At 41.4% G+C, this 26,005-nt stretch overlaps 1 protein-coding gene across 21 annotated transcripts in view; it reads left to right on the forward strand.

Moving 5' to 3' along the window:
* chd6 (chromodomain helicase DNA binding protein 6) overlaps window positions 1-26,005 on the forward strand; it is a 379,195-nt gene that overhangs the window by 168,880 nt on the left and 184,310 nt on the right. For all 21 annotated transcript variants that reach the window (XM_060919167.1, XM_060919164.1, XM_060919158.1 and 18 more), the window contains 2 exons: window positions 17,490-17,666; window positions 21,769-21,912. In XM_060919167.1, the coding sequence (XP_060775150.1) occupies window positions 17,490-17,666; window positions 21,769-21,912 (321 nt within the window). The remainder of the gene's footprint in view (window positions 1-17,489; window positions 17,667-21,768; window positions 21,913-26,005) is intronic.

Here is a 26,005-nt window from a genome sequence, read left to right on the forward strand (position 1 = left end):
GGGCAAGCCACCCTTTTCCGGTCGAGAACCATGGCCTCGGACTTGGAGGTGCTGATTCTCATCCCAGCCGCTTCACACTCGACTGCAAACCGCCCCAGTGCATGCTGAAGGTCCTGGTTTGAAGAAGCCAACAGGACAACATCATCCACAAAAAGCAGAGATGAAATCCTGTGGTTCCCAAACAGGATTCCTTCCGGCCCCTGGCTGCGCCTAGAAATTCTGTCCATAAAAATTATGAACAGAACCGGTGACAAAAGGCAGCCCTGCCGGAGTCCAACATGCACTGGGAACAGGTCTGACTTACTGCCGGCAATGTGAACCAGACTCCTGCTCCGTTCATACAGGGACCGGACAGCCCTTAGCAAAGAGCCCCGAACCCCATACTCCCGAAGCACCCCCCACAGAATACCATGAGGGACACGGTTGAATGCCTTCTCCAGATCCACAAAGCACATGTGGACTGGTTGGGCAAACTCCCATGAACCCTCGAGCACCCTATGAAGGGTATAGAGCTGGTCCAGTGTTCCGCGACCAGGACGAAAACCGCCTTGTTCCTCCTGGATCCGAGGTTCGACTATTGGCCGAATTCTCCTCTCCAGTACCCTGGAGTAAACCTTCCCTGGGAGGCTGAGAAGTGTGATTCCCCTATAATTGGAGCACACTCTCCGGTCCCCTTTCTTAAAAAGAGGGACCATCACCCCAGTCTGCCACTCCAGAGGCACTGTCCCCGACCGCCACGCGATGTTGCAGAGGCGTGTCAACCAAGACAGCCCCACAACATCCAGAGACTTGAGATACTCAGAGCGGATCTCATCCACCCCCGGCGCCTTGCCACCGAGGAGCTTGCAAACCACCTCAGTGACTTCGGCTTGGGTAATGGACGAGTCCATCACTGAGTCATCAGCCTCAGTCTCTTCAGTGTAAGACATGACGGTGGGATTGAGGAGATCCTCAAAGTATTCCTTCCACCGTCCGACAATGTCTCCAGTCGAGGTCAACAGCTCCCCACGCACACTGTAAACAGTGTTGGCAGAGTACTGCTTCCCCCTCCTGAGGTACCGGACGGTTTGCCAGAATTTTTTCGAGGCCAACCGACAGTCCTTCTCCATGGCCTCCCCGAACTCCTCCCAGTTCCGAGGTTTGTCTCCACAACTGTCCGAGCTGCGGCACGCCTGGCCTGCTAATACCCGTCAGCTGCCTCAGGAGTCCCGGAGGTCAACATGGCCCGATAGGACTCCTTCTTCAGCTTGACGGCATCCCTTACTTCTGGTGTCCACCACCGGGTTCGGGGATTGCCGCCACGACAGGCACCGGAGACCTTGCGGCCACAGCTCCGAACAGCTGCGTCCACAATGGAGGTAGAGAACATGGTCCACTCAGACTCAATGTCCCCCGCCTCCCTCGGAAGCTGGGAAAAGCTCTCCCGGAGGTGGGAGTTAAAGACCCCCCGACAGAGTGCTCGGCCAGACGTTCCCAGCAGACCCTCACCATACGTTTGGGCCTACCAGGTCTGTCCGGCTTCCTCCTCCGCCAGCGGATCCAACTCACCAGCAGGTGGTGATCAGTTGACAGCTCAGCCCCTCTCTTCACCCGAGTGTCCAAGACATAGGGCCGGAGATCAGATGAAACGACAACAAAGTCTATCATTAACCTCCGACCTAAGGTGTCCTGGTGCCATGTGCACTTATGGACACCCCTATGCTCGAACATGGTGTTCGTTATGGACAAACTGTGACTAGCACAGAAGTCCAATAACAAAACACCACTCGGGTTCAGATCGGGGAGGCCGTTCCTCCCAACCACGCCCCTCCAGGTGTCACTGTCGTCGCCCACGTGAGCATTGAAGTCCCCCAGTAGCACAATGGAGTCCCCAGTCTGAGCACCTCTCAGTACCTCTCCCAGGGACTCCAAGAAGGCCGGATACTCTATACTGCTATTCGGCCCGTAGGCCCAAACAACAGCAAGAGCCCTCTCCCCAATCCGAAGGCGCAGAGAGGCGACCCTCTCGTTCACTGGGGTAAACTCCAACACATGGCGGCTGAGCTGGGGAGCTATAAGCAAGCCCACACCAGCCCGCTGCCACTCACCATGGGCGACTCCAGAGAAGTGGAGAGTCCAGCCCCTCTCAAGGAGCTGGGTTCCAGAGCCCAAGCTGTGCATGGAGGTGAGCCCGACTATCTCTAGCCAGTACTTCTCAACCTCCCGCACAAGCTCAGGCTCTTTTCCCCCCAGCGAAGTGACATTCCATGTCCCAACAGCTAGCGGTTATGTATATGTAATATAATAATATATGTTTATATAATATGATCTGTTCTTACCTCAGTTGCAGTTCTAGCTTGTATGGCACCCTGGGCAAACTCCTCATTCAGTGCCCAAATAACCCCCCAAAATCATATAATAGCATAATATAGACATCTTTTAAGGTAGTGTAAAGCATTGGAAATTCCCCAATCACAGAAAACCTTTATGATGCTATGTCAATGAAATTAATGGTGTGTTAGTTACAGTGGATATAAAAAGTTTACACACCCCATGAAAATGATATTTTTTTACATCAGCAAAACCTGAGACCACGATAAATAATTTCAAAACTTTTCCCACCTTTAATGTGACCTATAACCTGTACAATTCAATTGAAAAACAAACAAATCTGTTAGGGAGAAAAACATAAAAAATAATAAACGTACAATAAGCTGGTTGCATAAATGTGCACACCCTTAAACTAACACTTTGTTGAAGCACCTTTTGATTTAATTACAGCATTTAGTCTTTTTGGGTAGGAGTCTATCAGCCTGCCACATTTAGACTTGGCAATATTTGCCTAGTCTTCCTTGCAAAAGCGCTCCAAATCTGTAAGATTGCAAGGGCATCTCTTCTGCACAGCCCTCTTCAGGTCACCCCACAGATTTTCAATTGGATTTAGGTCTGGGATCTGGCTGGGCCATTCCAAAACTTTTTTGGGGTTATTGTCATGCTGAAAGATGAAATTCCTCTTCATCTTCAGCTTTCTAGCAGACACCTGAAGGTTTTGGGCCAAAATTGACTGGTATTTAGAATTGTTCATAATTCTCTCCACCTTGACTAAAGCCCCTGTTCCAGCTGAAGAAAAACAACCCCAAAACATGATGCTGCCACCACCATGCTTCACCGTGGGTATGGTGTTCTTTTGGTGATGCGCAGTGTTGTTTTTGCGCCAAACATACCTTTTGGAATTGTGGCCAAAGTTCAACCTTGGTTTCATCAGACCATAACACATTTTCCCATATGCTTCTGGGAGAGTTGGTGTATTTTTTTTTTGTTGCAAAATTTAGCTGGGCCTGGATGTTTTTCTTTGACCCTACCTCATAGTCCAGACATATTGGGGAATACAGGAGATTGTTGTCACATGTAGTACACAACCAGTACTTGCCAGAAATTCCTGCAGCTCCTTCATTGTTGCTGTAGGCCTCTTGGCAGCCTCCCTGACCAGTTTTTGTCTTGTTTTTTCATCAATTTTGGAGGGACGTCCAGTTCTCGGTAATATCACTGTTGTCCCATATTTTTCCACTTCTTGATGACTGTCTTCACTGTGCTCCATGGTATATCTAATGCCGTGGACATTTTTTTTGTACCCTTCTCCTGACTGATACCTTTCAGCAATGAGATCCCTTTGATGTTTTGTAAGCTCTCTGCGAACCATGGCTTTTGCTGGAGGATGCAACTGAGTAAATGTCTGAACTTTATTTGGGGTTAATCAGAGTCATTTTAATTGATGGCAGGTGTGAACCCCAAAAGCCTGAATACTGTAATTAAATCAAAAGGTGCTTCAACAAAGTACAACCTCGATTCCAAAAAAGTTGGGACAAAGTACAAATTGTAAATAAAAGCGGAATGCAATAATTTACAAATCTCAAAAACTGATATTGTATTCACAATAGAACATAGACAACATATCAAATGTCGAAAGTGAAACATTTTGAAATTTCATGCCAAATATTGGCTCATTTGAAATTTCATGACAGCAACACATCTCAAAAAAGTTGGGACAGGGGCAATAAGAGGCTGGAAAAGTTAAAGGTACAAAAAAGGAACAGCTGGAGGACCAAATTGCAACTCATTAGGTCAATTGGCAATAGGTCATTAACATGACTGGGTATAAAAAGAGCATCTTGGAGTGGCAGCGGCTCTCAGAAGTAAAGATGGGAAGAGGATCACCAATCCCCCTAATTCTGCGCCGACAAATAGTGTAGCAGTATTAGAAAGGAGTTTGACAGTGTAAAATTGCAAAGAGTTTGAACATATCATCATCTACAGTGCATAATAACGAAAGATTCAGAGAATCTGGAAGAATCTCTGTGCGTAAGGGTCAAGGCCGGAAAACCATACTGGGTGCCCGTGATCTTCGGGCCCTTAGACGGCACTGCATCACATACAGGCATGCTTCTGTATTGGAAATCACAAAATGGGTTCAGGAATATTTCCAGAGAACATTATCTGTGAACACAATTCACCGTGCCATCCGCCGTTGCCAGCTAAAACTCTATAGTTCAAAGAAGAAGCCGTATCTAAACATGATCCAGAAGCGCAGACGTCTTCTCTGGGCCAAGGCTCATTTAAAATGGACTGTGGCAAAGTGGAAAACTGTTCTGTGGTCAGATGAATCAAAATTTGAAGTTCTTTATGGAAATCAGGGAAGCCTTGTCATTCAGATTAAAGAGGAGAAGGACGACCCAAGTTATTAGCAGCGCTCAGTTCAGGAGCCTGCATCTCTGATGGTATGGGGTTGCATTAGTGCATGTGGCATGGGCAGCTTACACATGTGGAAAGATGCCATCAATGCTGAAAGGTATATCCAGGTTCTAGAGCAACATATGCTCCCATCCAGATGACGTCTCTTTCAGGGAAGACCTTGCATTTTCCAACATGACAATGCCAAACCACATACTGCATCAATTACAGCATCATGGCTGCGTAGAAGAAGGGTCTGGGTACTGAACTGGCCAGCCTGCAGTCCAGATCTTTCAGCCATAAAAAACATTTGGCTCATCATAAAACGGAAGATACGACAAAAAAGACCTAAGACAGTTGAGCAACTAGAATCCTACATTAGACAAGAATGGGTTAACATTCCTATCCCTAAACTTGAGCAACTTGTCTCCTCAGTCCCCAGACGTTTACAGACTGTTGTAAAGAGAAAAGGGGATGTCTCACAGTGGTAAACATGGCCTTGTCCCAACTTTTTTGAGATGTGTTGTTGTCATGAAATTTAAAATCACTTAATTTTTCTCTTTAAATGATAGATTTTCTCAGTTTAAACATTTGATATGTCATCTATGTTCTATTCTGAAAAAAATATGGAATTTTGAAACTTCCACATCATTGCATTCCGTTTTTATTTACAATTTGTACTTTGTCCCAACTTTTTTGGAATGGGGGTTGTGCACGGTATATCCTGAAAGAACAGAACAGATTAAGAGCAGAGAGAGCTGGAGCTTTGTTTCTGTTATCAAAGGAACACAGTCCTGTGCAAAATATGTATATATCGTTTTTTTTTGTTGTTGTTTTTTTTGTTACATCATCCACCTCTAGGTTTAAAAAAAAAAAATGTGCTGTGTCATGACAGACTGGCTGCACTGATTCAGTTACAGCTTGCCAGGTCTGTATAAAAAACCCACAACTTGCACACTAAACAATCATTTTAAACTCAAACATTATCCTGTCTGTCATGATGCAGTGCAGGTTTTTTTTTTTTTAAACCTAGAGGTGGATGATGTAACAAAAAAAAAAAAAAAAAAAAAATATATATATATATATATATATATATATATATATATATATAATCTCATTATCTCTAGCCGCTTTATCCTGTTCTACAGGGTCGCAGGCAAGCGGGAGCCTATCCCAGCTGACTACAGGCGAAAGGCAGGATACACCCTGGACAAGTCACCAGGTCATCACATTGCTGACACATAGACACAGACAACCATTCACACTCACACCTACAGTCAATTTAGAGTCACCAGTTAACCTAACCTGCATGTCTTTGGACTGTGGGGGAAACCGGAGCACCTGGAGGAAACCCACGCGGACACGGGGAGAACATGCAAACTCCACACAGAAAGGCCCTTGCTGGCCACAGGGCTCGAACCTGGACCTTCTTGCTGTGAGGCGACAGCGCTAACCACTACACCACCATGCCGCCCGCAGGAAAAACTATTTTGGATAAAATTGTTATTGTCCGTTACAAGTAAAAGTAACCAATAACCAAACTTAATAATAAACTTAATCAATAACCAAACTTCAACTCAATGTGTGTTCTTAATTTTATGTTGTAATTCACTACTATTCTATGGTTTTCCTAAAAAAAAAAAAAAAAAAAAGTAGTACTCGCAAAATCGGGGGCAAGTAATAATATTAGGGGGCAAGTGGAAATTAACCCCCACTTGCCCTAGGGGGCAAGTGGGTTTAAAAGTTAATGTCGAGCCCTGTACATGCAAAATATTATACTCATAAAGAGATGACAGCTGAATACCTTTCTCTGTTGCATGTATTTCATCTGATTTTACTAATTGTATTAGTCCTGTATAAAGTTGAGCTAATATATTCCCCCACTCCCCATACCTCGGGCTTCTGGTGGGTAGAGCTGAGGTCATCCTACCCCTGCCCCCCTCCCCATTTCATACTTCTGAGTGGGAGACTAGGAAATAACCTGTCTAGCTCGCAAACTAGAATCAGGGCACCACTCCAACAAGTTAATTGACCCACACGGTGACATGATATCATGGACATGATGTGAAAATAAGTGATAGAAAACCAATCATGCAAATGTGACCATTCCAATTTTGTTTTTTTCTCTTCTTTTTTTTTTTTCTCTTATATGGGCACCCCGTGCCACCTCTGGCAAGATGCCACCCTGGGTGGCTGCCCATGTTACCCATACCGTACCTAAATCCACTGTCTTACACGGTTGCCATTATAATAATTCATATATGGAAGGAAGGGTGTAGAATAGATTTATTTAAAGGACTGGATGGCTTGATGGATAGATTGATGGATATGAGGATTGAGCTTGGTAAAATCCCTGTACAACCTTTTTTTTTTATAGCTTGCCGAATTTCGAATAGCTGACCACAAACTGACTTTACTGGAGGGATTTATGTATGAACAAACAGCTTAAGTATGAAGATTCCCCTGTTTTCATCTTGCTCAAAAACATGTTTAAATGTTCTGCTCTACAATGTTAAGTCCCAATGTCATGATAGGTATGACACTTGGTACAAGTCGCTAAGGCCCTGGTCACACTACAGCTCGCGATGGGTTTGCGAAGACTTAATGATGAAAAATTGGTAGCATCACCACCAATCGTGTGATACACGGCAAATGTTCTCTGAGCTGCACACAATATTTTTTGGTGTGTCTCTGTCTTGTGATTGGCCAAAAACGTCGGGAAAAATTTCAATGCATGCTCATTTTGAATGAAAACTGACATTGGATGCCTGTGATCTTCAGGCCCTCAGGCAACACTGCATTAAAAGCAGACACATGTCTGCAGTGGAAACCACTGTATGGGCTCTGGAGCACTTTAGAAAACCATCGTCTGTGTAAACAGTTCATTACTGCATCCACAAATGCAAGTTAAAACCATATATAAACAGTATTCAGAAACACCGCCACCTTCTCTGGGCCCGAGCTCTTTTATGACAGACTGAGGTGAAGTGGAAAATTGTCCCGAGGTCTGACAAATCAAAAGTAGAAATTCTTTTTAGAAATCATGGACACCACGCCCTCCAGGCTAAAGAGGAGAGGGACCACCCAGCTTGTTATCAGTGCACAGTTCAAAAGCCAGCATCTGTGATGGTATGAGGGTGCATTAGTGCGCATGACATGGCTAGCTTTTACATCTGGGAAGGCATCATTAATGCTGAATGATATATATACACACACATTTCAGAGCAATATTGTGCCATCCAGACAAAATCTTTTTCAGGTAAGGCCTTCCTTTCACCAAGACAATACCAAACCACTTTCTGTACGTATTAAAACTGCATGGCTCTGGAGTAAAAGAGTCTGGGTGCTAAACTGGCCTGCCTGCAGTCCAGACCTATCTCCCATTTAAAACATTTGTCACATTATGAAGCATAAAATACGACAAAGGAGACTCCAAACTGTTGAGGAACTGAAATTGTATATCGGGCAAGAATCAGACAACATTTCTCTTTCAAAACTATAGCAATTGGTCTCCTCAGTTCCCAAACATTTACAGAGTGTTGTTAAAAGTAGAGGTGATGCAATACAGTGGTAACCCCTGTCCTAACTTTTATGAAATGTGTTGCTGACATCAAATTCAAACTGAGCATATAGTTCTCAAAGAACAGTGACATTTCTCACTTTCAACATTTAATATGTTGTCTTTGTACTATTTTCAATAAAATATAAGGTTTCCAAGATTTACAAATCATCATATTCTGTTTTTTATTTACATTTTACACAGTGCCCCAAATTTATCAAATTGGGGTTGTAGTATTTTCAAATACACACTGCTTCTTAATTAAAACATTTACAATTTTTAAATCTAAATTGCTTTATTCCTATTTTCAGTTTGATTTTGAAAATAAGTTTAGGTCCCATGAGAATGATTATTATTGTAGCATCCAGAAAAGGTAGTCACTCTAATTATTGTCAGTTCAACATTGTGAGCATAAAGGCTCATGGGACTGTAAATGTTTAAGTTTAGAGAGTGTTGGGGGATAAATAGCAATAAGTCACCATGGCCGAGACTCCTGCAGTAATTCATTACCTCTGGCCACTGTTCATAATAGGCAATCATCCACCCATCCATTATCCATAACCGCTTATCCTGTGCAGGGTCGCAGGCAAGCTGGAGCCTATCCCAGCTGACTGTGGGCAAGAGGCGGGGTACACCATGGATAAGTCACCAGATCATTGCAGGGCTGACACAGACACAAACAACCATTCACACTCATGGTCAAGTTAGAGCCACCAATTAGCCTAACTTGCATGTCTTTGGACTGTGCGCACTGGCTCAAACCCAGAGGAAACCCACGCAGACACGGGGAGAACATGCAAACTCCACGCAGAAAGGCCCCCGTCGGCCACTGGGCTCGAACCCAGAACCTTCTTGCTGTGTGGTGACAGTGCTAACCACTACACCACCGTGCTGCCTAGGCAATCATCATGTAGTAAAATAAAACAGCTTATCCTAGATTTGTGCAATGTATGGAACATAGGAGATTTCATGACAAGCTAAGATATCTGCCTCATGACTCCTTCTTCCAGGCACACTTGCCACATTAGTTCACTGCCTATCAAAACGGTTGCTAGGATACATCGCATAATCACAGTTGCCTACTCTTACAGAACATTTTTCATAATCAATAGCCAGCTTTAATTTGATGTACCTTGATCATCTGATTTGGAAAAACTCCAGACTCTGCTCTGCTCTGAACAGCTGTATTCTACAGGTTTTGTGCTAGCTACTAAGTAGTCTTGTCCATATTCAGGGACTTGGCCTATTAGCCTATTTGGGAAAAGTAATTGTTTTAAAGATTAAAGGCACAATGGGAAGAACAGATAAAGAAATATTTGTCTATTCTCTTATGTGGTGGGGCACTGAAGCTTCATAACATGGGAAAGTCTTAGCTATTCACTAGTCTGCCAAACTTACAGTACTCAGCATAAATGAGTACCCCCTTTGAAAAGTAACATTTTAAACAATATCTCAATGAACACAAACAATTTCCAAAATGTTGAAAAGACAAAGTTTAATATAACATCTGTTTAACTTATAACATGAAAGTAAGGTTAATAATGTAAACTTGGATTACACATTTTTCAGTTTTACTCAAATTAGGGTGGTGCAAAAATGAGTACACCCCACAACAAAAACTACTACATCTAGTACTTTGTATGGGCTCCATGATTTTTAATGACAGCACCAAGTCTTCTAGGCATGGAATGAGCAAGTTGGCGACATTTTGCAACATCAATCTTTTTCCATTCTTCAACAATGACCTCTTTAAGTGACTGGATGCTGGATGGAAAGTGATGCTCAACTTGTCTCTTCAGAATTCCCCATAGGTGTTCGATTGGGTTCAGATCAGGAGACATACTTGGCCACTGAATCACTTTCACCCTGTTCTTCTTCAGAAATCCAACAGTGGCTTTAGATGTGTGTTTAGTCATGTTGGAAAAGTGCACGACGACCAAGGGCACGGAGTAATGGTAGCATCTTCTCTTTCAGTATAGAGCAATACATCTGTGCATTCATGATGCCATCAATGAAATGCAGCTCCCCGACACCAGCAGCACTCATGCAGCCTCACATAAGGACACTGCCACCACCATGTTTCACTGTAGGCACCATGCATTTTTCTTTGTATTCCTCACCTTTGTGACGCCATACAGTTTTGAAGCCATCAGTTTCAAAAACATTTATCTTGGTCTCATCACGCCAGAGTATAGAGTCCCACTAGTCTTCATCTTTGTTAGCATGGGCCCTGGCAAACTCTAGGCGGGCTTTTTTTTTGTGCCTGGGCTTTAGGAGAGGCTTCTTTCGTGGATGGCATCCATGCATGCCATTCCTCTGCAGTGTACACCATATTGTGTCACAGGAAATAGTCACCCCAGTTTGGCTTTCTACTTCTTTAGATAACTGCAGTGAACTTGCATGCTGATTTTCTTCAACCCTTCTCATCAGAAGACGCTCCTGTCGAGGTGTTAACTTCTGTGGACGACCTGGACATCTCTGTGAGATGGTTGCAGTTCCATCTTTCTTAATTTTTTGTATCACTTTTGCTACAGTATTCTGACTAATAAGTAAAGCTTTGCTGATCTTCTTGTAGCCTTCACCTTTGTGGTGTAAAGAAATTATTTTCTTTGGGGAATTCTGAAGAGACAAGTTGAGCATCACTCTCCATCCAGCATCCAGTCACTAAAAGAGGTCAATTTTGAAGAATGGAAAAAGATTGATGTTGCAAAATGTCACCAACTTGTTCATTCCATGCCTAGAAGACTTGGTGCTGTCATTAAAAATCATGGAGGCCATACAAAGTACTAGATGTAGTCGTTTTTGTTGTGGGGTGTACTCATTTTTGCACCACCCTAATTTGAGTAACACTGAAAAATATGTAATCTAAGTTATATTATTAACCTTACTTTTTTCCCATTATAAGTTAAACAGATGTTATATTAAACTTTGTCTTGTCAACATTTTGGAAATTGTGTTCATTGAGATATTGTTTAAAATGTTACTTTTCAAAGGGGGTGTACTCATTTACGCTGAGCACTGTATGTTAGATAAGCTAATTAACTAGCTACATAATATTATAAGGGGACTCTCAGGAGCTTTTGAAGCCATTATATTAGTGAGGATTATCTTTACTAGGCCACTCGACACATCAGTAGCCTTCTGCCATTGGTAGGCAACAGTACTCGCTACTGTTATTGTTATCTGGAGTTCACTGATGCATATTGTTGCGGCAGAGTACGACAACAACCTAATCCACATGTTTAAAAATTTGTAATTGACCGTGTCCATACCATGAACAGAGACGTGGTCTGTGGTCAAGTCATGTCCATCCTCCTGTTTGAAAAACATGGTATTGTGATTCCACATCACAAACTAAGCAGCTTTTGATGTCACTCTGATCCACTGGTGTTGATCATTGTCAAATTTACAGGCATCAATTGGCAGAGAATCAGGCAGCAATTGACAGCTCTCTGATCCAGTGGTGTTGGGCATTGTCAGACTGACAGTACTCTAGCCCAGTGGTGCTGTGGGAGGGCACTGGCGGGCCAATCATATTTGGGGGGGAGTGCCGAAAAATGCCACCCCGTACCACCCCTTTAGGCACGCACCTAGTCTGAGGTTTGGAACCCATAGACGCCACCAAATGCTGGGTTTCTTCCCTGATGATGCTCTGCCAGGTCTTTACTACTGTTATGTTCAATTTCTGCTGGTTCTTGGAACATTTTGCCTTGCATTTTGTCTTTAGCTTGGCATGTGAAATGTATACTCAACTGGATTCAGGTCAGGTGATTGGCTTGGCCATTATGGAACTTTTTTTGCCTGAGAAAGGTTTTGGGTTTAGGCTCCAGCTTGCCTGCGACCCTGTAGAACAGGATAAGTGGCTACAGATAATGGATGGATGGATGGATGTCTTGGGTTTCTTTCACAGTATGCTTCAGGTCATTGTCCATCTGCAGTGCCAAGGGCCATCCAATGAATGTTGAAGTATTTGGTTGAATTTTAACTGATATAATATATAGCACTATATACTAGCACTATATAATATAGCACTATATACTTCAGAATTCATTATGCAGTCTCATCAGTAAATACAAGGGAACCAGTTCAATTGGCAGCCATATATGCATGCCTATGCCAGAAGATGAGGTGTTATGATGTGGATTATGAGCAGTTCATACTCTTCCCATCATTCTAGGAACATTCTTTTATTTATATACAGTGGGGCAAAAAAGTATTTAGTCAGTCACCAATTGTGCAAGTTCTCCCACTTAAAAAAATGAGAGAGGCCTGTAATTTTCATCATAGGTACCGTATACCTCAACTATGAGAGACAAAATGAGAAAAAAAATCCAGAAAATCACATTGTCTGATTTTTAAAGAATTTATTTGCAAATTATGGTGGAAAATAAGTATTTGGTCAATAACAAAAGTTCATCTCAATACTTTGTTATATACCCTTTGTTGGCAATGACAGAGGTCAAATGTTTTCTGTAAGTCTTCACAAGGTTTTCACACACTGTTGCTGGTATTTTGGCCCATTCCTCCATGCAGATCTCCTCTAGAGCAGTGATGTTTTGGGGCTGTCGCTGGGCAACACAGACTTTCAACTCCCTCCAAAGATTTTCTACGGGGTTGAGATCTGGAGACTGGCTAGGCCACTCCAGGACCTTGACATGCTTCTTACGAAGCCACTCCTTCATTGCCCGGGCGGTGCGTTTGGGATCATTGTCATGCTGAAAGACCCAGCCACGTTTCATCTTCAATGCCCTTGCTGATGGAAGGAGGTTTTCACTCAAAATCTCACGATACATGGCCCCATTCATTCTTTCCTTTACACGGATCAGTCGTCCTGGTCCCTTTGCAGAAAAACAGCTCCAAAGCATGATGTTTCCACCCCCATGCTTCACAGTAGGTATGGTGTTCTTTGGATGCAACTCAGCATTCTTTCTCCTCCAAACATAAGTTGAGTTTTTACCAAAAAGTTCTATTTTGGTTTCATCTGACCATATGACATTCTCCCAATCCTCTTCTGGATCATCCAAATGCTCTCTAGCAAACTTCAGATGGGCCTGGACATGTACTGGCTTAAGCAGGGGGACACGTCTGGCACTGCAGGATTTGAGTCCCTGGCGGCGTAGTGTGTTGCTGATGGTAGCCTTTGTTATTTTGGTCTCAGCTCTCTGCAGGTCATTCACTAGGGCCGAATCCCATTTCACCCCTTGGACCAACCCCTTAGCCCTTCCCCTCCATTTTGCGCGTTCACGTGAAGGGGTAGGGGTATCCCAATCCCAGTTAACGTGGAGGGGTAGGGGAAGGGGGAGGGCTTCTGTACCCCTCCAAACGGAGATTTTCCTGGAGCTGACTCCGAACGAAGGGGTTTGAGTGATTTCCCACAATGCCATGCGGATTTCAGCGAGATTTCATGCGGATTTCAGAAAGATGGCGGTTCCCGCGGCGAAAGATTGTCATAAATGTATTTTCTCCATTATTTACGTGTTTTAAGTTGTTATCCAGAGGAAACACGCCGCTTGATTCGCTTTCGAGCTGAGAATGAGCAGCGATTTCTGAAATCCAAGCTGCTGCTAAAAAGCTTTGGGAGTGAGTATTGTTTTCGGTTGCTTTACTGCGTACGTTTTGTTCTGTTATTCTCGCTTTTATTGTTTACATGAGTGTTCTGACACCTCATTCTGTCGGATGTGGTGCACGAAGCGATATCCCATTCAGTGGTGTTAGTTAACAAATCACACCCTGCCAGCAGAGATTTCTGGTTCTGGCTCTGACTGTAGCGGCTGGTCGCAGCCAATGACGCATTTGGTCGCGTTTTGCTAACGTAAACGCTGACGGAGGTACGCGATGACGTATGCGATCATTGAAGGGCTATCCCAATACGTAAGGGTTGAATTTCAAGCCCTATCCCTTGTAGCTCAGTTTCAAGGGGAAGGGCCAAGGGGAAGGAGGAGGGGAAGGCGGAGGGGTAGGGGTAGAAATTAGAATTGGGATTGGGCCTAGGTCCCCCCGTGTGGTTCTGGGATTTTTGCTCACCGTTCTTGTGATCATTTTGACCCCACGGGGTGAGATCTTGCGTGGAGCCCCAGATCGAGGGAGTCTTGTATCAGTGGTCTTGTATGTCTTCCATTTTCTAATAATTGCTCCCACGGTTGATTTCTTCACACCAAGCTGCTTACCTATTGCAGATTCAGTCTTCCCAGCCTGGTGCAGGTCTACAATTTTGTTTCTGGTGTCCTTTGACAGCTCTTTGGTCTTGGCCATAGTGGAGTTTGGAGTGTGACTGTTTGAGGTTGTGGACAGGTGTCTTTTATACTGATAACGAGTTCAAACAGGTGCCATTAATACAGGTAACGAGTGGAGGACAGAGGAGCCTCTTAAAGAAGTTGTTACAAGTCTGTGAGAGCCAGAAATCTTGCTTGTTTGTAGGCGACCAAATACTTATTTTACTGAGGAATTTACCAATTAATTCATTAAAAATCCTACAATGTGATTTCCTGGATTCTTTCCCCCCATTCTGTCTCTCATAGTTGAAGTGTACCTATGATGAAAATTAGAGGCTTCTGTGGGAGATCTTGCACAATTGGTGGCTGACTAAATACTTTTTTGCCCCACTGTGTGTGTGTGTGTGTGTATATATATATATATATATATATATATATATATATATATATATATATATATATATATATATATACAGTGGTGCTTGAAAGTTTGTGAACCCTTTCGAATTTTCTATATTTCTGCATAAATATGACCTAAAACATCATCAGATTTTCACACAAGTCCTAAAAGTAGATAAAGAGAACCCAGTTAAACAAATGAGACAAACATATTATACTTGGTCATTTATTTATTGAGGAAAATGATCCAATATTACATATCTGTGAGTGGCAAAAGTATGTGAACCTCAAGGATTAGCAGTTAATTTGAAGGTGAAATTCGAGTCAAGTGTTTTCAATCAATGGGATGACAATCAGGTGTGAGTGGGCACCCTGTTTTATTTAAAGAACAGGGATCTATCAAAGTCTGATCTTCACAACACATGTTTGTGGAAGTGTATCATGACATGAACAAAGGAGATTTCTGAGGACCTCAGAAAAAGCGTTGTTGATGCTCATCAGGCTGGAAAAGGTTACAAAACCATCTCTAAAGAGTTTGGACTCCACCAATCCACAGTCAGACAGATTGTGTACAAAAGGAGGAAATTCAAGACCATTGTTACCCTCCCCAGGAGTGGTTGACCAACAAAGATTACTCCAAGAGCGAGGCATGTAATAGTCGGCGAGGTCACAAAGAACCCCAGGTTAACTTCTAAGCAACTGAAGACCTCTCTCACATTGGCCAATGTTAATGTTCATGAGTCCACCATCAGGAGAACACTGAACAACAATGGTGTGCATGGCAGGGTTGCAAGGAGAAAGCCACTGCTCTCCAAAAAGAATATTGCTGCTCATCTGCAGTTTTCTAAAGATCACGTGGACAAGCCAGAAGGCTATTGGAAAAATGTTTTGTGGACGGATGAGACCAAAATAGAACTTTTTGGTTTAAATAAGAAGCGTTATGTTTGGAGAAAGGAAAACACTGCATTCCAGCATAAGAACCTTATCCCATCTGTGAAACATGGTGGTGGTAGTATCATGGTTTGGGCCTGTTTTGCTGCATCTGGGCCAGGACGGCTTGCCATCATTGATGGAACAATGAATTCTGAATTATACCAGCGAATTCTAAAGGAAAATGTCAGGACATCTGTCTATGAACTGAATCTCAAGAGAAGGTGGGTCATGCAGCAAGACAATGACCCTAAGCACACAAGTCGTTCTACCAAAGAATGGTTAAAGAAGAATAAAGTTAATGTTTTGGAATGGCCAAGTCAAAGTCCTGACCTTAATCCAATCAAAATGTTGTGGAAGGACCTGAAGCGAGCAGTTCATGTGAGGAAACCCACCAACATCCCAGAGTTGAAGCTGTTCTGTACGGATGAATGGGCTAAAATTCCTCCAAGCCGGTGTGCAGGACTGATCAACAGTTACCGGAAACATTTAGTTGCAGTTATTGCTGCACAAGGGGGTCACACCAGATACTGAAAGCAAAGGTTCACATACTTTTGCCACTCAGAGATATGTAATATTGGATCATTTTCCTCAATAAATAAATGACCAAGTATAATATTTTTGTCTCATTTGTTTTAACTGGGTTCTCTTTATCTACTTTTAGGATTTGTGTGAAAATCTGATGATGTTTTCAGTCATATTTATGCAGAAATATAGAAAATTCGAAAGGGTTCACAAACTTTCAAGCACCACTGTATATATAAACAGTGTCTTTCCAGAGCTGTACAGGCTTTTTTGATGTTTTAGAAAACTCTAATCTGGTATTCCTATATTTAAGCCTCATCAGTGTATTACATCTTGTGATAAATCCTTTGTATTTACTCTGGTGAAGCGTTCTCTTGACTGTTGACTTTGACAGATACGCCAACCTCCTGGAAGGTGTTTTTGATCTGGTAAACTGTTGTGAATGGGGCTTCTTCACTAGGGAAGGAGTTCTTCTTTCATCTACTACTTTTGTTGATTTTGATTTGGCCACACCTAATGTTTTTGCTGTTTAAGTGATGGGTTTGTTTTAATTTTTCAGCCTAATGACCGGTTGCTTCACTGACAGTGACAGCTCTTTGGACTTCCGATTGAGAGTTAACAGCAAGAGCAGAGAAAATTCCATACTTGAATTTAACTTTCAGTCTTTTATCTATTTATTTGGAAGTGACATAATAAGGGTATAAGACCCACCAGTGAAGACCTGACCAGCCAATTGTCCAGTTACTTTTGGTCCCCTAATAAGGGGGAGAACACATAGAAAGTGCTATAATTCCTATACTATTCACTCCATGTGGATTTCAGTACCCTCAAATTAAAACTGAAAGTCTGAGCGCATATTCATTATTTAATTTAAACTCCAGTATACTGTGGTGGACAACTAAAATAACAATTACTTTGTCAAGTTCCAAATATTTATGCATCTGAATGTATATCTAATGGTGTATAATGAATTATGAAGACAAATTAAACAGAATAGTTTGGGTAGTTGAACAAATTAAGAATGCAATATGGCAACCAGGGGAGTTGTTTGGTTGAATTTGCACCTTGCAAACATACAAGTGTGGAAAATTTAAGTAAATGCTAAGGCTTAATAAAAGTGTATTATATGTATTTTTACTGTGTTTACTTCTTTGCAGGGAAACATACTACCTGGCCTGTTTAAGTTTCATGGTGTAATCACCACATTTGAGATGATCATGGCTGATTGCCCTGAACTGAAAAAGGTTAATTGGCGCTGTGTGGTGATTGATGAAGCTCATCGACTGAAGAATCGTAACTGTAAACTGCTGGAAGGACTCAAACTCATGAACTTGGTCTGTTTCTTAACTTCATACCCTTTTTCCCTATTAGTCTGTTCAAGGTAAACTCTGTTTTTAAATATGTGTTTGTAATGTTAATTATTATACTGTTTGTTTTCTACAAAATCATGTCATGAAAATCCAACGGGTGTGTTTCATTAACCTAGTCTACAGACAGAATTTTTGGCACCCTTCATGGTTGTGGGGGCATTTTCCTGTAACATCTAACATAATTGGAGAACTCTTGTATAGAGACATTGTTTACTCCTCCACTCTAGCGCTTGCACAACTGTTAATTTTCACTCTTCATTCAGTAATTCAAAAAAGTATTTTACTGATTAGCTCATCTTTCTGGCTAGTCATCCTTCTTGTTCTATCCATCCTTTTTTCTTCCCCTATTCATTTTAATAGAGGAAAGCTAGAGTAGATGATGTTAAGTGTGTGTGTGTACTGCAAGACTGGAATCCTGTAACAGCTCACAAGCAACACCCTAGTAACCAGCTGAGTTTCTTTTGCAACTATGTACAGCCTTGCATCATATTGAAACCTGCTAGAAATACCATAGCAAGTACCTAGAACCCTATAACAGCCACCTTGCAGTACCCTAGCAACCATCTGGGATAGCATAGCAGCCACCTAGCAACCAAATAGGTTACGGGTCATCACAATGACCTAGCAGCACCCTAGCAGCCAAATGGAATATGATAGTAAACATTTCGCAACCAATTGGGTTAGCATAGCAACTCCCTAGCAACACCCTCGCAACCAAATTGAACAGGTTAGCAGTGTTTTAACATTTTTACATAGCCTTTAGCCTTTACATGCTTAACTGGTTCATGTCAACCAAGTAGCAACACCCTAGCAATCAATGGCATAGCAGCATTTTAATGCTACAACCTTTTAATAAACTGTTAGCTTTTTAACCTTTACATGCTTAAAATTTTGAAATAGAATGACAGTACAATGTAACATTATTTAACACTTCTAACATGTTTTGCAGGGTCTGTCACAAACTTTAGCTGTGTAGTTAGTTTTGTTTTATTAGTTTTCCATTATACCCAACAAGGCAATAGTTTCTTACAGTGGAAATTAGTGAATCTATTTATTGACTACTTAACTAGTCTATGCTACTCCAAGTCTACATAGAACATTTAAAGTTTTATTTATTTATTTATTTATTTTTAAATATTGTCAAATTTGTTCATGTGGACAATCATCTTCAATTCAGACTACATGATTTCATTCATTCACTGAATGTTCTGGAATAATTTTTTCAAACATGCTTAGAGCTTGAAGCAAATCCAGAACCTATTCTGGAATCACTGGCAGGAGGCAAGGATATACACCCTGCAGAGGATGCCAGTCCATTGAAGGACGGACATACACTCTCTCTCTCTCTCTCTCTCTCTCTCTCTCTCTCAGTGGCAGAGTTTAGGGTAGCCAGTCCATCTACCAGGTGACATGGCAAAGCAGAAAGTAAATGTGTTGCCTCGTAACTCAAGGGTCTCCAGTTCAATGCTGAGCTTGGGTTGCTGTCTGTGTTTTGTCTCTCTATGTTCTCTCCATGTTTGTGGGGTTCCTCAGTTTCCTTCCACAGCCAAATTGATGATCCACCTCCTAAGAAGCTTTTCCTTGTGTGCATTTGCCTTGCAGAGGGTCTGAAAGAAAAAGAAAGAAAAAAAACCCTGTTTGTAATGGTTGCATAAAGAATCCCTTCATGGGAGCACACTAAATGGCGAGATGTGACCCAAATAGAGTGGTTTGGCCATGCAGATCTTCAGTCAGTACGTTTACATGCACGTCCAAATCGAGCTGCTGTCGGTAATCGAGCAAAGGGTCCCAGCAGGGGTGCCAGAGAAATCCAATCCTACATGCACAAGTGAAATCGGGCTATTGTGCAAGGTGCATTGTGCACCCGAACCACACGTGGCGCTACACGCCCCATCGTGTTGGTACACTTCCGGTTGTCGTCATGAAGAAGAGCTATAGTGTTGCCAGATACTGCTGACGTATTCCAGCCCAAAACATGTTCAGATCCGCTAAAATGCACTTAAAACCCCCAATCTGGCAACACTGGCAGTTCCGTGTTCAAGCTGTTAGGCTTGCTCTAACAGACTGTATGGCTACAAACTGTCCGGCGCAGACCACTGTTTTGTAAGACAACTTATTTTGCACAATAATATTTTTCTAAAGTCCATTTTTTGCTTACAAAAAATATATATTTTTTTGCTTACAATTTAACTTATGTCTTAATAAACACACAAAAAGTTCAATTGTTTTGTTTTTATTGACATTCTTCAGATGTTGGACATATATATACACACACACAAATACAATGACTTGTTTATGTACACAATTCACAGCTATGTAACAGCTGTACAGATGTATTTGGTGATACAGTAAGTGAGCTAAATTTTAACAGTGCAAACAATGCCACAAAAAGAAAAGATTCATGCCGTTGTCATGATTCGTTGTCATGCCGACCGAGGCTGTTGTGTTTCCCTTGTGGTCTCGTCACTCGTCACTTCCGGAAGGGGCGGTGCTGAAGTAAGTAGCTCGAATACGTAGCTCAATAGGGTTTACATGCACTAAGTAGCTCGGCAGAAATCGCATAATCTAGGTCGTGTAGCTCGATTCCGAGAAATCAAGTTCGATTCAATTTCAGCCGAATTAAGGTGTATACATGGCATTTTGAACTTCGATTTCAGTCGAGCAACGGCAGAAATTCGATTCTCTCTATGTGCATGTAAATGCACTGACTGTATTTGGCAAGTTCTATCATTAAGTTATATGCCAAATACACTGAAGATCTGCATGGCCAAAACATTTTATTTTGGTCACATCTGGCCATTTAGTGTGCTCCCATGAAGGTCTTCTTTATGCAACCATTACAAACAGGGGTTTTTGTTTGTTTGTTGTTGTTTTTTTCTTTCAGGGAGGTGATGTCTGATAGTTGATTTTGCAACTTGCCAACCCCCAAAATAAATTAAACCTGAATTTTGGACCTGTGATTTTTGGTTTCTTCTGAGCATTCTTCTCACCATGTGTGTGGTCAGCATGATAACCTTTAACTTGTAAATATTGAAATGTTTTTGCTTAGTGCGGTTTTAACTGCTTATGTAAATTTTATATCCATTACTGAACAGTTTTGAGGCACCACTATTGAAATACTGAAGTCCTTCTTCAGGTATTCATTTCGGCCTGCATCCACAGGAAATGCATGAGAAATGCATTTCTGGAAGTATTTTGATTCAGAGAATAGCAGTCATATACGTAGTGCACAAGTTATCACCTTAAGACTATAAGCATGCATTGCCACTGCGATCATATAAAGTTTGTGATTCCACTCAGATTTTACATTTAGATTAAATAATCTTTTTAAACTAAGTGGCTGTTTCACAAAGGTTGCTATAGTAGTACTGCATTGTGAAATATTGAGCTAACATTCAGTACAGTTTTTGCTGTGTTTTTGTTTTTGTATTGTTATTCCTCTTTATTATATCTGTCCCCTACCTCTGGCAAGTAGAACAAATTGCAGTGAAAAACAGTATTTGATTGTGCATTATTAACTTAAAGTTTTAACTAAACGTCTGTTCAAGTTCTATCATTAAGTTATATGCGAATAAGAAAATTTAAAAAATTAAAAAAATAAACAATTTTTGCCACAGATGCTTGAAGAGAAAATGCTATTATTTAAAAGTTTAACATTATTTAAATAGTTTTGTTAGAGAACTTGTAATTTTTTTTTGATTGGGCTGAAAATTTTAATAATTGTGTGTAATGTTCATACAATTACATTTGCATGTTTCCACAAGGGTGCCAATAATTCTGGAGATACTTCTAGCACTTCAGTAAATACTGACTATGCTGCATATTGATTAGATACATAGTAGGACTTTGGGACTTTGTGTTTATTTAAAGCTAAAAAATATTTTGCCATGAAATACTACAATCCAAAAAGCTGAACTGTAGTCATGTTAGTCAGAAATTAATGCCTATCTTTATGTGATGTTTACAGAACAGAGAAAACTTCCCAGACGCATTCAGCACATATGAAAAGTCAAGGATCTTAGAATGGTGACTCATCTTGCTCCTATTTTGTCCTTCTTTTCTTCAGGAGCATAAAGTGCTCCTTACAGGTACACCTCTACAGAACTCTGTGGAGGAACTCTTTAGTCTGCTCAACTTCCTGGAGCCAGTGCAGTTTCCTTCAGAGAGCACATTCCTTGAGGAGTTTGGAGACCTTAAAACTGATGAGCAGGTAGAGTTTTCCCCTCATGCTATAGATAGTTTTCACTGACGTCACGGCATTCCGGGGAACGCCCCCCAGCCGCCATCTTGGAGGGCAAACAAAACGGACCATCGCCACTACTGGCTACATTATCTTGGACGAATTTATGAAGTTATATAGTCAGTTTTCTAAAATAAAGATCAATGTCGGCAAAATCAAGCAAACAGAAGTATATAGATACACATCTCACGGTATGCAGCCAAACTGGCCTTGATTGGGGGAGTTGACCCCTACGAAGTGGACAAAGATGCATTTTCAAGTGACTATGCAGGGCTGCCAAAGCCTGAAACTGCCAAAGCCTGCTCCAAAGCCTGAAACTGACTTCATCAAACTTTAAAGGCTGTCTGATATATACAACTTTATATATTCACAGCACGCCTTTTGGTGGATGCCGCCTGAATCGCGCAGATCCGATTTTTTTTTTTTTTTGGGGGGGGGGGGGCGTTGGAGTGTCTGATTATAATTTCAAATTAAATTCTGTATTAAAATTACTAAATAAGCAAATCCGTTACAGTCCATGAAACAGGAAGTATAAGGATGAGAAAAAAACAGTTTAAATCGGGAAGCTGCGCACATTTGTGCAGTCCTGCACACCGCTCAGGACTACAGAATAGACCTAAAATGTTTTTCAAAAATGACCCTTGCGTGAGTGAAGTGACAAGTTTCAAATAGAAACGTGACAAACAAGCGATATTAAGTGTACATTACAATGTAAACGTACACTCAGCGGTTCCAGTTAGGCATTCTCCAGAGATTGTTCACATGATGTTTTGGTTTCCAAAAACAAACTTAAACACAACTGATTATTTATTTAAACAACTTACCACTTATAAAATGATCGGAGCAGACTTTGCTGTGTTTGGAAGGCTGATAATCCTTGCGGTTGATTCTCGCAAGCCATAGATTTCTCCTTTGTATGCTGAGTTTCTTTGTTTGCTCGCCTTCGTGCTCCCGTACAGTGGGAATTCCATAAAAGCTCCGCTTGACTTCATCATCTGACCTATTACGACAGCCGTGAATACAACAAGTTTGCACCATTGCTAGCTCTAAATAAATGTAACTCGCGCGCTACAATGTGTGCTCAGTGACCCGTACGGTAAGCTTGCCCTCCAAGATGGCCGCCAGCAGGGAATCCCCGACTCTGTGACGTCATGTGAAAACTATCTATAGGCCTTGACCATGTCGCATGTTAACTTGGTCACTATTAGCTGGCTGAAGAGTCTCCACAAGAGGGTGTGATTACACAAGGAGCTTTGGTACAAAGAGCAATGTTAATTATCAAGAGACCAGGGCTCGACATTAAATACTTCCCAATTGCCCAGGGCAAGTGAAACACGCATTTGGGCAAGTGGGATATGTCCCTGACATGCCCGACCGGGCAAGTTGGAACGAGCATTTATTATGAACTAGCACCACAAAAATTAGGCTTTTTGATCTTTTATTTCAGTCCCTAAAAGTGTCCCTCACTACGTATCAGCCATTATGCCTTGGCTGTTTTCTTCATCTCGGTTTCATTTACTGCTTTGCAAGTTATTTTATACACCCCCGCTGTTGTAGTATGGTACGCGTACTGTTTATAGACCCCTTGTGCATGATGTCACACATCACGTGATAATTACAGCTGGGGTCAGACAGATGCTGTCTTTCATGCAAGCAAGGCTTAATCTGTCTTCAGTATGGTCAATTTTTGCACTGTTTTTTTTCTCTGCTTGAACAAGCAATAGATAAAAGGCATTACTGTCTCCCCGCTATTAAGAAAACTGTTAACAAATAGAAGCAAATGCTTCAAGAACAACGAGGAAATGAGTGGTTAAAGAATACGAGGAGAGGAGCTCAGCCTGAAAACTCCAGAGAAATTCACGATTGTATTTTACAAAAACAGAAAGTCGGAAGTGCGTATGGAAGACTTTGCTTAAGAATCTCGTTTTATTTTTTTCTTCTCGTATTCAAGTTAGCTCCTTCATGAAAGTGCTTGATTTTCTTAAAGGTGAAGCAGCTTCCTTATTCGACACAGAAAACCCAGATTGGTTTCAAACAACTTGGACATAAAAAACTCAACAAGGAGTGACCTGTGTGATAAATCCTGAAAGAACAAAACAGAGCAGAGAGAGCTGGAGCTTTTGTTTCTGTTATCAGAGGAACAGTCCTGTGCAAAATATTTATATATCATCCACCTCTAGGTTTATTAAAAAAAAAAAAACCTGCTGCGCAGGGCAAACAGCTGCACTGATTCAGTTCCAGGTTGCCAGGTCTGTATAATACCACTACCTACACACTAAACATTTTAAACTCAAACATTATCCTGTCTGTCATGACACAGCGCAGGTTTTTTTTTTAAACCTAGAGATGGATGACACAAAAAAAGATATATAAATATTCTCAAACATAGTACTGTTCAAAAGTCTTAGCACCCTATTGTTTTCTTCATACAAACTTAGTTATAGATTTCTATTTTATGATTTCTACATTATCGAGTAATGAACCTACAGTCTGAGAGAGTTCTACACAAACACACTGAACTTTACAACAGCTGCATGCATGTGAACTGGAACTAAATCAACTAAGGCAGGAAAAACTCTTTTGGATAAAATTGGTATTGTCCGTTACCAGTAAAAAGTAACCAATAACCAAACTTAATAATAAACTTAATTAATAACCAAACTTCAACTCAATGTGTGTTCTTCATTTTATGTTGCAATTCACAACTATTCTATGGTTTTCCTAAAAAAAAAAAGTAGTACTCACAAAATAGGGGGACAGTGATAATATTGGGGGGCAAGTGGAAATTATCCCCAGTGGGTTTAAAAGTTAATGTCAAGCCCTGGAGACTGGTAAAAGTTAATACGTAAAAGCACCAAAACATACCTTAATCATACACAAGGAACATTTACTGGTCTTGCTACAACATGACAGTTTTGTGTGTTTGTTTTGTTTTTGTTTGTAACGTTCTTTGGTTTGTAGTAGCGTTACATGACATCACATGATGTGAAGATCCAACTTGTTCTCTCTTGTTCTCTCTCTCTTGTTGTTTTTTATATTATTTTATAACTTGAATTATAGAAAATCACTAATACAGTGATGCTTGAAAGTTTGTGAACCCTTCAGAATTTTCTATATTTCTGCATAAATATGGCCTAAAACATCATCAGATTTTCACACAAGTCCTAAAAGTAAATGAAGAGAACCCAGCTAAACAAATGAGATAAAAATATTATACTTGGTCATTTATTTATTGAGGAAAATGATCCAATATTACATATCTGTGAGTGGCAAAAGTATGTGAACCTCTAGGATTATCAGTTAATTTGAAGGTGAAATTAGAGTCAGGTGTTTTCAATCAATGGGATGACAATCAGGTGTGAGTGGGCACCCTGTTTTATTTAAAGAAAATGGATCTATCCAAGTCTGATCTTCACAACACATGTTTGTGGAAGTGTATCATGGCGCGAACAAAGGAGATTTCTGAGGACCTCAGAAAAAGTGTTGTTGATGCTTATCGGGCTGGAAACGGTTAAAAAACCATCTCTAAAGAGTTTGGACTCCACCAATCCACAGTCAGACAGATTGGGTACAAATGGAGGAAATTCAAGACCATTGTTACCCTCCCCAGGAGTGGTCAACCAACAAAGATCACTCCAAGAGCAAGGCGTGTAATAGTCGGCGAGGTCACAAAGGACCCCAGGGTAACTTCTAAGCAACTGAAGGCCTCTCTCACATTGGCTAACGTTAAGGTTCATGAGTCCACCATCAGGAGAACACTGAACAACAGTGGTGTGCATAGCAGGGTTGCAAGGAGAAAGCCACTGCTCTCCAAAAAGAACATTGCTGCTTGTCTCCAGTTTGTTAAAGATTATGTGAACAAGCCAGAAGGCTATTGGAAAAATGTTTTCTGGACGGATGAGACCAAAATAAGAACTTTTTTGGTTTAAATGAGAAGCGTTATGTTTGGAGAAAGGAAAACACTGCATTTCAGCATAAGAACCTTATCCCATCTGTGAAACATGGTGTTGGTAGTATCATGGTTTGGGCCTGTTTTGCTGCATCTGGGCCAGGACAGCTTGCC

The sequence above is a fragment of the Neoarius graeffei genome, chromosome 4, assembly GCF_027579695.1.
Source record: "Neoarius graeffei isolate fNeoGra1 chromosome 4, fNeoGra1.pri, whole genome shotgun sequence".
Lineage (NCBI taxonomy): Eukaryota > Metazoa > Chordata > Actinopteri > Siluriformes > Ariidae > Neoarius > Neoarius graeffei.